This window comes from Cebus imitator, unplaced genomic scaffold (genome assembly GCF_001604975.1).
Source record: "Cebus imitator isolate Cc_AM_T3 unplaced genomic scaffold, Cebus_imitator-1.0 Scaffold156, whole genome shotgun sequence".
In the NCBI taxonomy this organism is placed as follows: domain Eukaryota; kingdom Metazoa; phylum Chordata; class Mammalia; order Primates; family Cebidae; genus Cebus; species Cebus imitator.
Window position 1 is genome coordinate 1749317 of NW_016107471.1, and position 17493 is coordinate 1766809.

Consider the following 17493-nt stretch of genomic DNA (forward strand, 5'->3'; position numbering starts at 1 on the left):
CAGAGTCTCACTCTGTCTTCAAGGCTGCAGTGCAGTGGCATGATCTCGGCTCACTGCAACTTCTGCCTTCCAGGTACAAGTGATTCTCCTGCTTCAGCCTCCTGAGTAGCTGGGATTATAGGCATGCACCATTGTGCCCTGCTAAATATATTTATTTTTAATAGCGATGAAGGTTCACCATGTTAGCCAGGCTGGTCTAGAACTCCTGGCCTTAAGTGATCTGCCTGCCTCAGCTTCCCAAAGTGCTGGCATTACTGGCATGAGCCACTGTGCCTGGTCAGCTTTTACTTTCAATAATTATGGCACTGTCCTTTAAAAACCCATCAGTGGTTCTTCAAATGTCTAAAGAATTATCCCCCATCTACATTACAAATAAATTCCTGGTTTAATCTTGATTTGATTACCTAACCACCTTTCTTTCTAACCAGAATTGAAAAGTACTTTCACAAATAGTTTGTGCATTACCAGTTCTACCTTTGCAAATATCATTTCCCAGAGCTGATAAGTTGATTCCTTCTTTTTCAACTATCAACAGCCTTGTGTTTGCTTAACTACTGACTTCCCTTTTATATAAAATATTTTGTGATCAGCCCAATCTACGATTATCCTTTTCTCCTTTAAAATCTGTAAGCCTATAGTGTCAGTCTCAGCAATAGAGATCATTGGGTACCACCACGTGTCTGGGGCCTCATCTCCAACCCAAGAGCCTACAATCCTGGAAATGAGAGATTTTTTTTTTTTTTTAATGTACCATGCACATTTCTTTGTATGCTCTAGCCAAGAACATCTTTGGAATGACTGCTACATTGTAATCCAAAAAACTTCACAATATTGACAATCACCTAGGATCCTTGATTATAGAGTAATTTTTAAGTATTCGATATTTTCATAACTTCCAACTGTTCATTGCATCTTAAAAAGGAATAAGCATTCTGCATCACAGTTACCTAGGTTGGCTGCAGAAAAAGATTAAAATGTCATATCTAACATTCAGAAAGACATTTTGTATACTGACTGAGTACTGCCAAAGCTTTTGTTTAAGCCCTCATCATTTGACGATGATGGTGATGGGCTCCCAGAGTCTCTCTATCTCTCATTTGGTACCTTTTCCCTTCCAACCTCCAGTGAGACCTTCCTAAACACAAATTATTTTGCAAGACTTGCCTGATTAAAAGCTTCCCCACTGTCCCCAAAATAAAGGCCAAATATCTTCTAAAAAGACCCTTCATGATCTGACTATCTCCTTAGCTTTTTCTGCTCAACCATTACTGAAATATTTGTTGTTCCCAAATACCTCATTCTATTTTGCCCCTCCATGACTTGCTATGTGCTCTTTTCTTCTGCTGAAAGCATCTTTCTTCATATCACTGTAACAATTCAAACTTATCCTTCAGCTACAACTCATGCTTTATTTTTTCTGTAAAGAGTCTAAGCCCTCTCCTAGACATAATTGACTCTCTCTTCTATGCAAATACCATAACTTGTATCTATTATACTTTTACTTATTGTACTTTCACTTAAAATTGGAAACTTAATATAAATACAATTAAAGAAATTGTATTACAATTTAATAGACTAAGTGGTGTAATTGAGATGCATCTAATGTACTCTCCTGTTCAGCTGAACCACTTTATTCTTATGAGATGTAATATTGTGGTCTGAAAGAGCAAAGGTTCTGGATGTAGACAAATTAGGCCTTGGATCACACAAAACAATAACTAATGATCATTTATCACTTATTACCAATCCTAAGTATTTTGTATTAACTAATTTAATTTTCACAATAATCCAATAAGATCCATATTGACACACATTTGCAGATGAGTACACTGAAGAACAGAGGCCACTTGGAGTCATGGAACCATCAAGTTGCAGAATCAGAATTTGAACTCCAATAACCTGTCCACAGAGTCGGCTCTTTTAATCCCCATACTATCTCTTAGTCAATTAACATTTCTGAAATTTTTCATAACTCGAAAATGAGGGTAATAGTGCCCTCCTCATTCTAAGTGTAAAATAGAATAATGGTCCTCTGCTTTTCTTTCTTTCCCTATGGTTCATTTATTTTTAGAAGCTGTATGCATTTATTTGACTTCCTTGTTAATATACAAGGTCTTTACCTTCTTGTCACACATTTCAATCCTCAGCACTATAAAAAACAAACTGTGGCTTTTCTTTTCTTATTATTCCCTAGTAATATCAGGTTGTACATCTTGGCCAGAGAAAAGTTAGCCTAGTTTAAATAAATGAGATAGAAAAGTTGGAATTGTTGCCATTCATTTCATATCAATTGATTTTGTAATCACCATGCAAAATAATTATCTGGTTGAAAACTTTACCTTCGGAGCTATTGATTTACTATGACACATAACAAGTACTTATTGATAAAACTGGAATAAATAAATATGTGGCTTGATAAGAATGAAGAATAAAATATAAGTCAAATAATGTGACAATGTAATATACTTAACATTGCAGCACAGAAAATAAATCTTCCTAACACAACATAATACAAGCAGGAAACATATACAGACTTCACACTATTATTAATTGTAAAATGAATATTGTTCCACTAAAATTCAGCTTTAAAGAGGGTAAATAGGATGTAACGTCCTCAAATTTCAATCAAACAATGGGCTTATTATTCAAGAATCCATACCTGATTAATTCTGTGAAAACTAAAACTACACATTTGAGAAGCTAGTTGAAATTCTGGTCAGCAAATGCGAACAAAGTATGGTGTCAACCCAATTATTTTTTTAACATCTGCAAGCTGAAAATATATATCTTAGTTAACATAATTATTCTAAACAGAAATATGTTACAAATCCCAATCAGCTGCTTCAGATGATTGATTACCTAAACATAGATATTTAGCTTCCTAAAATTAAGAGTTTCAAATTCAACATTAAAATTGAGTTGATCTGAAAGCACAGCATACTGTGATTTTGTGTATGTGCAAGTGTGTGTGCCTGTGTATCCTATTACTGCATATTTTCACATTTAGTGAAAATGTATGAAACACCATGACACATTTAAGTAGTGTTTTATTTAGATTCCAGTAACACATGCTAGGCTGTTTAGATTGCAAATAATTTCATTACATTGAAACCAAAATTAATTTATATTTAAACCTTTTATCTTCCAGCTTCTCTGAAATACAGGGCATAGTCTCATGGAATGTATTTGTGAATTGAGTTTGGATTTACATAATCTCCTTTCTTACTTTGTTTTGAATTTAATTATTTTCAAAACCAGTCAAAAGGTATAAATACCCCCGACACACACACATATATACACAAATGTGATTGAACAGTACAATTACTTATGCTGTTATTGAAAATGAGAGGGGCTTGCATCACTCCCCATTTAACAATTTCACTTTTGCAAGATGCCATAGCCGGTACTTTCCAGTCACTTCCTAATAGTAACTGGGAACCTAATGGAGAACATTGTAATTTTTCAGGTTTATATGGATACCACTTACATTAGATTGCTCTAGTGTTTCATCTAATTTTAAGCCCTGTTTTACTTAGTTTGGAAGTTTTTAATTTCTATGCTTCTGAAGTTACACATATTCTCTCATACTGTTGTGGGGGACAAGTAGATAATAATATTAGTAAGTACAAAGAATATGTCTGTAACTCAGGGGCATGTAGCAAATAAGTGGGGAGATGGAACTTAAACTCTATATTCTGATTCCTAATTCAGTGTTCTTTTCTCCTCATATCTTCCTATGTCATCTTCACTATGTTGTACTAGTTTCCCTGATATATTCTCCTAAGCGCTCTTTCAGTGATTGTACTGGGGAAATAATTTCGAGGACTTAAAATGTTTAAGTCTGAGTAGCATGTGCAAGACAATAAGAAACTGAATTTTAGAATGAGGATAATTTTATTAGTTTCTTACAGTCCATTAATAAAAATGCATTACTCATTCATTGTTTTTCAATATTTCACTCAACAAGGAATGGGGGGAATTAGGTTTTATTTCTTGAAATTATTTCCCTCATAAAAATTAAAAATCTTTAGAAAACAGAAGACCAAATTTATATGATGACATAAAAACTATGCTTTAAAATCCAATGTCTAGAATATTTGTTATTTACCAAAAGAGCAAGCTAACAACATTCATTTGGCCAACATGGTTGACTAGTACTCTAACCACAGCCGGTCTTGAATTTTTAAGAACACTTTACTAGAGCTTCCCTTAATTTTTTAATATGGTAATGTATCCTAACTGAAGCAAATACTGTATCACTAAATCATTTCGGTAGTGGCTACTATAACAATGTTACATTAAAACTAATAAAACCTTACTAGTTAACAAGTAATATTACAAAGTACATGGATTTGTATTGTCATACAAAATATTTATATAGTCAACTAGGAAGACTTTCCATAGTTTCTTGGATAATTGCATCTCACTGTAGTGATTTTGCTGAATAAAAAAATGACACTGCTTTAAATTTAAAAGTAATACCTTCTTCTCAGTCCAAAGTGTTTTAATGAGCTCACCATGTTACTAATGCTGTAGTCTGCACCAATGTAAATATTATGCATATTTAATTTTACTTTTTAACTTTGAAGCCAAATTTGTGTTAGGAATAAATACTCTAATTTTAACTCAAAGAGAAGGATTTAAAATTTGAAGCCACTATCTGAGCAATTCGAATTTTTAAAGCTTTAAAAATCAACCAGTAGTACAGGAAACAATGGGAACAACACACATTCAACCAAAACCAAGGATTACTCTGTGCTCTCTAGAGGCAAAAGCTCTGCAGGGAAGAATAGCATTTAACCCTTTTTAGATATGTACTGTTCTACTAGTTGATAAATACGTTTGTCTCTTGAACATAACACAGGTGGAGCACTAAGAAAGGTACAGGCAATTCAGACAGGCAGCACAATCGGTAGTACCTGAGTAGTCTGAAAATATGATTTCAGCCTGGCTGCTTGCCACATTGACCCCTTAGGGAAACACTTGAAAACTAGGGGAAAGGCAGTCTAGAATGTCCTTTGACAAATGTATAATAAAACTGAAGAAATACAAGTGCCTGCACACTCACAAAGTTAATTTAAATGTGAACATTTCTCTGAATTAATGATTCCTTTTGCTGTGTGGAAATAAATACACTACACGATTTTCATTTCAGGTCAGAGGCAGTGCAGCTTGTGTTACAACTCAAAAGAGTAATACTTTGAAAAAAAAAAAAAGGTGGTGCTGAAAATAAACATGTTCAGCAGCCATTGTGATTCAACTTACCCAGATGTGCTTTTCATGAGATGGAGAAGGACGGATGGAAAAGAAAAGCACACAAATGTTAATGGATACAGTTCAATCTAAAGAAAACCATGGAATAAAACAAGAGCATTATTTCAGATGTGAGAAAGCTCAGGTATGGGAAAGACATGGTGCCATTTTGTATTTCATCATGACACACATACTCACTGCGTCCAAAAGCATAGTCAGGCTGAGGGAAGTTCTAATAGTTGACCAATAAGTCTATGTCTTGAGTATGAGCCACTCTGAAACATGCATGACCACATTTTCCCAGCCTCGAGTACATCCCAGGAGGAAATCAAGGAACCTTAGTAAGGACATTCTTTACCTCAGGCCACTTCCATGTTACTTTACCAGTAAAAATAACAACTTATTAATCGGCACTTTGATTTTCATATAGCTTTATAAGCCTACTGCTAAGGCCCCAAAAAAAGAACAGCAGACATTTGAAGAGGCAGCAACCTAAAGTGAAGAAAGTCCTTCCTAGTTTGAGGATCTGAAAATCTGGATTCTGGTTCTCATACACAATTTGGTCAAAATCATTAGCAGATTCTGATCTTCAGTTTCCTTCAACATAATCCCTGGCAATAGAAATGTATACAGTCCATTCAAGATCCATAATTTTATTATTCCACCCAATGCAATAATAATTATTATTATTTTGGTAAATATGTATGGCTACTAATCAGAACATGAGAAAGTATAAAAGGGTGCTATTACTCTTCTTCCCTGGCCACATTAATTCTTCCTCTATTTGATTGGCAAAATAAGCATCAAGTTTGTGCCAATTTTGTCTCTTTCAGTAGTAGAAATACTTAATTATTTGAATAGGTGTTTATAAATGTTGGTTTTTTTGGAGGAAGACCATAAATTATATTGGTTCACCAATATTACCAGAAATCAACACTAAAACAACATTGATACATATATAGCTTTTGAAGGACCTACTTGCTCCCTGGATGTAGTAGAGGCATTGAGAAAATAGGGAAGTTAAGTAATTCAACAAAAATCCATGAGAAGATTGTTTTAAAATTATATTACAAGCATAGTAGCCAAATTATTAAAAATAAAATTATTACTACAACTCATAAAATATATTCAATATAACAAAATAGAAAGCAGAAATTCCTGTTCAGAAATTAGGCAAGTTACAGCATCTTACTTTTTATTGCACAATTATTATAAAGAAAAAACTGATATGCAATGGAACACCCTGCACGTGCCTCCTCTAAAGGCATTCATTCAGAGAAACCATGTACTTTTTATTAAATTGGCACTTTGGAAAAAAAATGCATAATTTTGGCCTTAACTTCACAACATCTGTGGCAAGCTCCTTAAATTTTCACGTAAACAAAAACATAAATGTTCATAAAAACTGATATTACAGGGTCCCAAGAAATTTATATTTTTCACATCATACACCCCAGAGAAATGAAATTAAGACCAAAAGGAGATAGTTTTTAGATGTTTAAAATGGCTTTCTTGTTAACATACCTGTTGAGCTCTGAAAAAACAGGCAGCTTCTGAGCTTTCCAGGAAAATTGCCAAAAGCATTTGGGACTAGTTATCACCATGGACAACACAGCCTTTCTTAGCCTACTAGCTACCTAGGAATCACTTTCCTATAAAACAAGTTGATTAAATGTTCAGGTAGTGAAACATTAATATTGCTCAGATCTTCCTTGATCATTTTTTAAAATAGGAAACTTAAACAGTATAAATACCTTAAAATAGAAAATATGAAAATAACAAAGCATAAATTTAAAAGATACTGCTCAAAAAGTATTGCACAAATTTATAATATTTTTATCAATTTGTATAAATTGATTAGTTTTATGAAGTTTCTTCTCTTCTATAGTAAATAAAGAACAATTTCGAGCAGTTATCTCATTTTAGATTATTAAGAACTTCACCTTATGACTTTCAAACAAATATGTTCTGCAAAAGACAAAAATCTATAGCTATAAATGACCCATCTTTTGTGCTAATATATTATAAACTTTGTATAGGAGGTAATATATATTTGCAAAGAAGGTTTTTCTGTATCAATTTTTCTTATTATAAATATTGATACATTCTTTCCTACAGACATTCATTTACAATAACACCTAGCCTCATTATTTTTCTCTCCATTTCAGAAATGTCACTATGTTAACAGTAAGAGAGATTCTGTCAAGAATAAATACTCTTCAGTTAAACATGACTATGAGTCATAGGCAATTTGACACGAAAAAGAATAGGTTATGTCACCATCTAATGAATGAGATCAGATCCAATTATTGACATTGTTTTCCTTGGCAACATTAGCATATATCCAGACGGGAGAAGAAGAAATTTCCAGCAAATATATGTCTTATATCTCAAAATGAGGGCCTTCAACTTTTCAGTTTCCTCACCTTAATGTTCCAGATATCCTACAAAATGAATGGACCTTCTCCTGTTATAAATTAGTTAATTTCAGATTTAAAATTTCAAATAAGAAAGAATTCATTAGAAGAGTTTTATATTTGGAATATAATTGACTCTTGCTTTGTAAGGTTCAAGTTGGTGATTCAGAAATATTTTTAAATCAGTTACATCAAATTGAGTAGTGAATGGCTGGTAACGGAAATGGAAAAGTGAAATGAAGAAAGACTTTTTTTAATAGGTGAAAGTTGAGAATATTTAAATGTTGATGGGAAAAAAAAGACAGGTGCAGGAGTTGAGAGCAAAGGGGGAATTCAGCACAAAATGACTGAAAATGGAAAGATGATCTGAGTACGAAAAGAGTAGCCTAGTTTTCTGTAATAAGACAGACTGGGCAACCGTTAGCATGTATTTGGCATCAAGGAATTCAGGACGTTTTCTCTCTCTGTCTCTCTGTCTCTGTCTCTCATCTCTCTCTGTCTCACATCTCTTCCCACTAAGCTAGAATGTAATAAACTCATCAGCAGAAGATGCAAGTTTGTGGAGAGTGGAGGTCTCTAACCGGAGTTGCAGAGAGTAGAATGAACACTGGTCAAAGAAAACTCTTGGGTTTACTGGGCAGTGTTGAATTTCACAATGAAACTATTTCTAATTTCCCTGTTGTAATTTTCTCCAACAGCACAGATGTTATGAAATGTACACAGGGAGAAAGAAAATTCATTGGTGGGTGCAGTTTTTATATGTAGATGTGACCAAATGAAAATGGATTGAAGAAATTAAAAAAAAATTTTGAGGGGGTTGAAATTATGGACATGATCTAAGCTAAACAAGAGGAGAAGATAAAACAGAAAGGGGATAATATACTGAGAAATGATAGAGCTTAAATAAAGATGATAGTAGAAGTTCATAAAGCAAGACGAAAAGTCGGAAGACCATGAGTAGCACAAAATAATATGCTTGAATTGGTAAGTCTTAAAGCAGCATGATTTGTGATGATGACAAGATTCAGAATAGGGCCATGGAGAATGTCTGACTTGGGGTGGGGAACAACGTTGAAAGCAAAATGTTGTAAAACCAAAAGGTTAGTTTGCCAATGGGTGATCTATATGGATATCAGAGGGTACCAGGGTGATGTCAGGATTTGCTTAAAATTCCTGCTTAAAGACAGACAATGGGACGTTTAAAGGTAAACGGTTACCCATGTTTCTAGTGATTCTCATAAATGAAAGAAATGGTTCAGAAGTTTAGTGTGGTTCATTCTCACACTAAAAATAGCTTTTTTAAAGTTAATATTGACTTCGAATAACTAAAATATTTGAGATTACTTAAAAAAGATTAAGAAGTATTTATTCCTCTAATAGTTTTTATTCATTTGCTTTGCAAACCTAATACAGTTGTTAAGCCTCAACTTAAAATTTTGATTATGGAGAATTTAAACTAAGGAATTTATGTTTGTGTATGGGTGTACAAAAATATACTTAATGCACACGCACATTTTTTTTAATGGAAGTCTTTTTGCATTGAACTTTTTTTCTGTAAAATCCTGGCAAGAGACTATATATAATTACTACCCTTCTTAGAAGTGTGGAAACAAGAGATGTTTGCTTCATGAATGGCTAATTTGAAATAACTATGGGAAGAAACTAAATCTCCAAAGATCTTATAAAAAATACTATACAAAGTTTATGTGGGATTTTATATTTGTAGGAATAAATGTGAAAAATTCTACATTAATATGTCAGCATTATGTTTAAATGTACTTTAATGTAATTTTTTCATTTAAAAAGCCATAATTATTCTTGCTATTATGACACTCTTGTAAGTTTTACTGGAATGAATAATTTAGGTTGATTCAAGTAGACATTTAAATTTCTTACATGACTTATTTATTAAGAAACATTACTACTATTATATATTATTATATCAAACATTGGATCATTATGTGTGGCTAATTATATCAGAAAAAGACAATCTTATAAAACAGCTACATTTTATGTTTTGAAATCCCCCCATCCCTACTCTTTAAAAATATATTTGGTTTGAATACATTTGTTGCTCATTTTGAAGGCTAGGGTAGGATCAGATAAGAAACTAATTATTCTCTAGAAGAAAGGAATATGCTACTCTTTCCAGAGTATAAAGAGACTGGGATCTTTTTCATTCACTCCCTACATAGGTCATTAAAAGTTATATAGGACATTCCAGGTGCAGTTGAAATTGGACTGCATATTCTTTAAATCGTGGCTCTATTCTTAGATCCTAAATAATTCAGAGAAAACTGGGCTCTGGAGATCTACATTTTTGTATATCACAGTACCTGGAAAGCTATGTTTCTTCATGCATAAAAAAAATAGCAGTTTTTACATTGAAGGCTTTGTGAAAAATACAAGAGATAATGCATGTTAAATGCAGAGGACAGTGCATTGCCTAGCAAATTACAACTTTATTATATAGACATTACATATAAAATAGATATTGTCATTATCATGCAAAGGATGAGGAAAAATAGAGCAAAATATATGCATACAAGGAGATAAGAGTAATCAGAAACAATAAAATAGATACAACATATATCAAGACCTTGAAGTGCAAGATGGGAAGCAAGAGAGAGAAAGCTGGTGATACATAGGAAGCAGATAATGTAGGGATTTACGGACTACATAAAGCTATTTGAAATTAATCCTAGGGCTGTGAGGGACTGATTGAGGGGTTTTAGGGAGCTCAGAAATAAGATTTAGATAGGCCTCTGTAGCTGGAGCATGAAGAATGGATTATAGAAGGCAAGACTAGAAGTAGAAAGACTATTGTAGTATGATGGCCTGAGCTGGAAAGATGAAAATCAACAGATTTGGAAGATCAAAAAAATGCAATTGACTGTGTTTGGAAATAGTGCATGGATGTGCAGAGTGCATGTTCTTCACATGTACCCCAAATCCTAAAATGCAATAAAATAAATGGGGAAAAAAAATTAGGACAAGTAAGAACAGGGGCAAAGAGGAAGACCAGGTTTCAGGTTTGGTCATGTGGGTAGAAATCACTGCCCTAACCCCGATTACATTGTTTCAGGTTTTCTTCTTTATCCTAGAGTTCTTTCCTTATCCAGCTTCTATTTATGCATTCAATTATTTGGGAAATGTATTTCAAATATTTATAATATGCCAGAGTCTATACGTTAAAAATTCGAAGATTCTCCTCTGTTTAGTTCTCTTCTGAACTTTACAGAGAATCACATAATCTCAGAGCAGGGAACATTTACAAAGCATGTAGTTCAAACTCTTAGCCAAAAGTTGAATCTTCCATGCAATAATTCTATTATGTACTTATGCCTGGCAGTTCTATATTAGACATAATTATGGTGAACAACTCCCTTTCCAGGTGGTCAATTCTTTCTTTCTACATCTGTGATTGCTAATAATTCTCACTTAGAGTCAGCTCAGTTTATCTGCAGTAACCCCTGACTTCTGGCCTATGGTCTTATCACTAGGCCATAAAGAACACGTTTGGTTGTTCAATCTCTTAGCAGCATCTATATCTTTGTTCTGCATACAAGCCTTTGAAGAAATGGCTTTGTGTCATCTCACTGGTATGGTCATGTTCCTCTGAACATATGCTGGTTTTAATACATCCACTTTAGATATATTTCCCAGAAATGAACACAATACCCAGCTACAATCTGGTAAGTGCACACAATTTTGACCCTGTTACTGCTTTTATAAATATTAAAAACATTAAATTATTTGTCAGGCATTGCTTATTTGCCTACCTTGCAGAAACTTTTTTTCTTAGGAGCTACAGTTAAGTTATATATGTTCCCCTACGTAGAAGTAATCAGTATGTATAGTACTGAAGTTGGCTTCAGGATTATAAAAATTCCCCTATAAAATTTCATCTTGTCAGATTTGAATGCCTCTGTAAAGATCTTCCTTAAGCATATTCTTTATCTAAAAACTGAGCTATGCCTTCTAGCTTCGTACTTTGACAAAATCTGATGCTCTGATTTAAATCATGTGAAAGTGCTGGGTTATGCCACCTTCTGTTTTACTTAGTTATTGTCAATTCATTTGTGAAACCTCTTTAATTATCTGTCTTTAACTGGGAGAATATCTCGTAAATAAGAACATTAGGGTGCCTTTAAGCTTTTGGCACTTTTCTCATCATCTTCAAAGACTTAAAAAAGTGATTATAAAACCTGAAATACTTGAATGCAATAATTAGTTTTCATGTCCATCTCTCTACAAGCTCTTTGAAGAATCGAACTACAAAATTCAAGTATCAGTAATTTAAACCATTTCTTGGGACACACACACCAAGCAAATGAGTGAAAAATTATCACTTTCATGTTCTATTAATATTAATCCAGAAATTACATCAATTAAGATAAATGATACAAATTTATTTAGAAAATGACATTATCTTCTAATATATATAATTGCCTTGAGTTTAATTTTCATTGACTAATTTTTATTTCACTCTTTCCAGGTCAAAAATATTTCTCCTGGCAGAAATTATGGCGCCAACACTGGGCTTCTGTTCTATTCAATCTGTAATATATTAACATTGTTGGCTCAAAACAGCAAATTTATACTTTTTTGTGCTATTTTCCCTTCTTCCAAATAGATCAAATATATCTAAATATATCTAAAAGAGAGCACTTTGGTTTTCCTTATCTTTCTTTTTCCTAACAAATTTCAGTTCATTTTGACTCTTATTCCCTGGATATTATCATTATTATTATTTAGGTTCAGGAAATTTGTATAATTGTCCTTGGTTGAAGCGAGACAGGGCTATGCAAGATCATATGGCAAAGCAACAGCAGCTCTTTTTTAGTGAAAATAGAGAGACATGCTTCTGAAGTTCCAAGTAGGAAACTGGAACACATTTTCCCAGAGAAATTTTTAAAGCATTGGATTTAGGTTGTAAAATGTTATATGTTATTATATTCATTGAGTCAGTTGCCCAGGAATTTTCCCCTAGTAATTGTGTCTGTACTAAATAAACCCTCTTCTAAAGTAAAAAAAAAAAAAAAAAAAAAAGATCCAAGCACAAATATCTGTTTCAAAGTAGGCTATAAAAGGACTTTATCTAAGGACTTTATTTTTGGAATGGAATAAAGGAGAATATATGTGTTCTTGACAAGGCTGGGAAATCTTTCATCATATCTTATTGTCAAACTTTTGGGAATATCTTGGCTCTATTGTTTCTGGAATCTGTGAGATAATCTAATACCATGCAAGTGAATCCTTCTTTTTGCTTTATCTACTCAGACACAGTTTCTATTGCATGCCTGCAATTTAAAACAAAAACAAAAACAAATTTTTGTGGGAGAAGCACAGACTTATACTTTCTGTGTATGTAAAATTCTTAGATGGGAAAATGTACTCAGAGCTTATAACACATCTTACAAATTAAGTTCTGGAATACAGATCATTTATAAGTTTAATTTGGTATATAAGCAGTTAAGAAATATGTGTTAAGTGAAAGAACATTGTGGAGTTTCTGTGATACCTTTCATATAAATATTTTAATGACAATTATTTTGCTTATAGATATGTACACTCGGAACCTGCCAAATACCAAATACTAAAAGTATAGTCTCAAAGCACATTAAAGATTACACTCTGAAGGATACTCTCAGGATTGTGATGGGAATAAATTAAATAAATCTTTAGAGCTTCACTTTTATACCTTTGATATTCTAACACAAAGATTTATTGGTAGTGATTAAGTGTGGATGCTTTGCTCCAAGGATAAACTGCTTCTCGGGAGAGGATGCTGCTGATAGTTGAGTCGGGATGTTAATTTTATTTTAATGACATTGAAAAATTAATTTGCATATGAAATCCATTTTCCTGGTGTTTTCCATTTAGAATGCATAGAAAAGTCTAGCATATATTATCTATATTATAACTAAAGATTGAAAATGGTATTAGTCAGTATATTAACATTCATATGGTACCTTTACACTTAGGTTACAAAATAGAGATTTCAGCATGGATATGTGCTTTTCTAATATATATATATATATATATATATATATATATATAGTGTTAAGAGGCAAGAGAAAAACGTTAGAAGATAAGGATTTAAGCTAAATACTTCATCATTTATATTCTGGAGATAAATTCAGTGGATATTCTGTCAATTTTAATATGTCCACTGCCTATTCAAGATTGTCTTGAGAATTAGACAGGTGAGTTATTATTGAAAGAGACATCCTCATCCTTAATCCCAGAAGTTTCTATAAAACTAAGCTTCTTGGAATCAAAGTTGAGTGTAGAAATGTGAATCCTCTCGGGTAACAGGCGTCAGATAGTCCAGTCTGTCAAGTCTTTAGATTGACAATTTAAAGTAGAAAAATGAAACAAAATATTTGAATAGACACATACTTAGGGCTTTCTGAACACAAAAGATGAATCAAAAATAAATAAATAAATAAATAGATAGATAAATAAAACTCTTAGAGAGAGAAAGAGAGAGACAGAGGGAGGAAAAGAAATCCCACATGCTATATACAAAAGAATGACAATCAATTGATCATTAGCCATATCTAGAAACAAGAAGAGTCGTAACTTCAAAATTCTGAGAGCAAATTATTTTTGACCAATAGTTCTACACTTTGGGAAATTATCAACTGATGTTGGGTGTAAAATATATTTTCAGGTCTCTAATGACTCAAGGAGTTTGCTGCTTGCCCATCATCACATTTCTATAGATGCTGACATGTGAAACCGGCAGCTAAATATATTCCAGGGGAGAAAAAGTAAGAAATTTAATAAGATATATAATAAAAATATAATTAACACTGATGATTCAAAAATTTTTCTTAAGCAAGAACATTGATGCCATTTAATTTTATTAATTCCCTTGTAGGCTCGTAGTTCTTTATTCCAAAGTAACATACTTATCAAATTATAATAGCATAAATGTTATTTTTAATGTGACGTGGGGCTTATACCTGTGCAGTTTGAAAGTCTGTGACTGTCAGGTAAATTTAACCATTTGGGGATTCCAATGCCTTTTTTTTTTTTTTTTTTTTTTGACCATTTACTAAGCCATGTTCTACCAGTTTTATTGAAAATATGACTGACAGTTTGATTTCCAATTGACTATTTTGTTATTCAACAAGTTCTGAACTTAGGCAAAGAAGAGAGTTTCTATTTATTGTGCCCTAAAATACCCCAAACTAAGTACAATTTGGTGAGTTGAATCTCATTCAGAAGCCAGAGTTTTGGGGGGGACCAGGCCATGTAAGTTTTAAGTCTTATGGGACCTTCTATCACTCCATACAGTGTTATTGTAGCTCACTGTAATCTCAAATTCATGACCTCAAGCAATCTTCCTGTCTCAACCTTAGGAGTAGCTAGGTTACATGTACATGCTATCATGCCTGCCTAACGTATTTTTATTTTTTGGAGAAATGGAGTCTCACTCTGTTGCCCAGGCTAGGTCTCAAACTGCTGGGCTTGAGCAATTCTCCCACCTCAGGCTCCGGAAGTGCTAGGATTACAGGCATGAGTCATCATTCTGGCCTGTGTGGTTGGCTTTAATTGGCCATCCTGACCAAGAAGCTTTTAGGTTAATACCTAGGCTAGAGAGCTAAGAATGGTAAATACATTCTTAAGGATAAGGTTAAAAGGTATAAAAGAAAAGAGGTGAAATTTTCAGGTCTGGTTGTTCTAAATGTATTAGAAAATGAGAAGATACTTATTTTGTTAAATAGGAAAAGGTGCCTGGAGTTCAAAGAAATCAAACAGAGAGTGGTGTATAAGATCTCAAAGAGTCATGGCATCCCCAGAGGAACTCCACATCGAAAAAACTATGAAGAATTATAATATTAATATTGAGACTAACATTGAAAATAAGTGACTCACCCCTTAAATGTCAGGAGAGCTATACCAGAAGGCTAAAGAGAGACTGTTCAAGTTTTAAAGGGGAAAACCAAGAAAATTATTGTGAGGCATTCAAAGAATTACTAGTTGAGTTTTAGTTTGACACAATTATTATAGGTCAAGTATACTCTATATAAATTTGCCGGAGAAATTTATGGAATTAATGCTTTAAAGAAAAGTACAGCAAAGATGAGGCATAAAAAAGGCAAACTAGGCAGACCAACAATAGATTGACTTTAGGCCTAGGTTAGATGTTAAAAGACCAGCAACTGTTTAATAATACCCAGGACAGTAAAGATGGACAAACAAGATTTTCAAGACTAGTGGGTGCTTTAGCAGATTAAATATCGTTGATTTCCTATTTCTCATCATAAGACAATAGAGAGAAATATAAGCAAAACTAATGCCTGGACCAGAAAGCAAATTAAAAGTAGAATTAAAGTAGGACTGCGAATCTTGTAAGTTGCATGTGTGTTAAATTTACTGGATGGTAAGTATGCCTCAAATTAAACCTTTGTTTAGGACTGCCAACTTACAAATTTCTGAACTTTGCAAGAATTTGGAATATCTCCAATGCTGTTCTCTGAAAGTAACTCCCCCATATGGCTTTTTAAAAAATGTACCATAATTAAATCCTCTAGAGAGTTCTCCCAATTAAATTTAAAGTTACAGACTGTCAATTCTAAATAGCTGCTGTCCTAGCAAATTTGAAAATAAGATATTGTCTAGTTTTGCTTATCCTCACAAAGACTAATGAACCTCTGCTATGAATTTTGGGATAGTGAGCATAGTTCTGTTAAGTACTAAGCCCTGGAAACATCATTTTGCTAGGCCAATGGACAGAATGTAGAAACAACTGATAGGATACCACAGGCTGTAACTGTGCATGCACAATCTACAGCATTTGACATAATGAAAAGGGTTGCTTCATTTATTGTTTTTATTTATTTTTAAAATAAAATGTACTTAAAATTATTTTTCATCTTGATAGAAGGCTAGCAAACATGAAATTTGAACACAGTTAAGAGTGTAACCCATTAAAGAGGATATGGTTTCTTTAAAAAGAAAGAAAATTGAAATTGTTTAAATGAAATTTTAAACAAATGGAAAAAGTCAAGAATAAGCTGTCAACATTTAGAAATATTAATAATTAGCAATACCAAAATTCAATAGAGATAAATTTTGAAGCCTTGTAGTTTAAAAGTAATTTTTCTATCTCTGTTAAAACTCATTATATGAAGACAACTTACTCTCTGGTAATCCAGAAATCAAGGCACAGTGTCATGCAAATTCTGAATACATGTTAAAAATTATTCACATAAGTCCTTTGAACTCTGATTGCATATTGATGCTCACGGGGCTATTGCTATGGAAAAATCAATAATAAGGGAAATACTTTTGTGCTTTCATTAATTAACTCTGACTTGCCTTGTTAAATCCATTTAAACCTAAATATAATTAATCCATGGGAAATAATCGTACTAAGAAATGTTATCCATTTTTCCCTCATAGAATGTTCTTAATATTCTTCTTAATATTAAAAGCAAGTATTCTATATAATGCATTTTACAATTACATTTTTCCAATACATATTGTGAAATAAAACCCAAAGTCAAGCATGGTAGGATATTTAAGTGAAGAATTAATATTTGTTGCTGTGAGGGTACTTAGTAGTTAAGAAATAATTGTATAAAATTAATATAAAATAAACCCAACAGTATATCAAGTTAATAATAGCTAAACTTGAGCCAGGCGCGGTGCCTCAAGCCTGTAATCCCAGCACTTTGGGAGGCCGAGGCGGGTGGATCACGAGGTCAAGAAATCGAGACCATCCTGGTCAACACGGTGAAACCCCGTCTCTACTAAAAATACAAAAAATTAGCTGGGCATGGTGGTGCGTGCCTGTAATCCCAGC

The 17493-nt window shown here is 33.0% G+C and overlaps 1 protein-coding gene across 26 annotated transcripts in view; it reads right to left on the minus strand.

Annotated features, from left to right (window-relative positions):
- The window catches only part of PPFIA2 (PTPRF interacting protein alpha 2), a 485065-nt gene that overhangs the window by 45053 nt on the left and 422519 nt on the right, over positions 1-17493 (minus strand). For 14 of the 26 annotated variants that reach the window (XM_017543486.2, XM_017543479.2, XM_017543491.2 and 11 more), the window contains one exon: positions 5266-5274. The exons of the other annotated variants lie outside the window; for them this stretch is intronic. In XM_017543486.2, coding sequence (XP_017398975.1) covers positions 5266-5274 — 9 coding nt within the window. The remainder of the gene's footprint in view (positions 1-5265; positions 5275-17493) is intronic. 26 annotated transcript variants of the gene reach the window in all.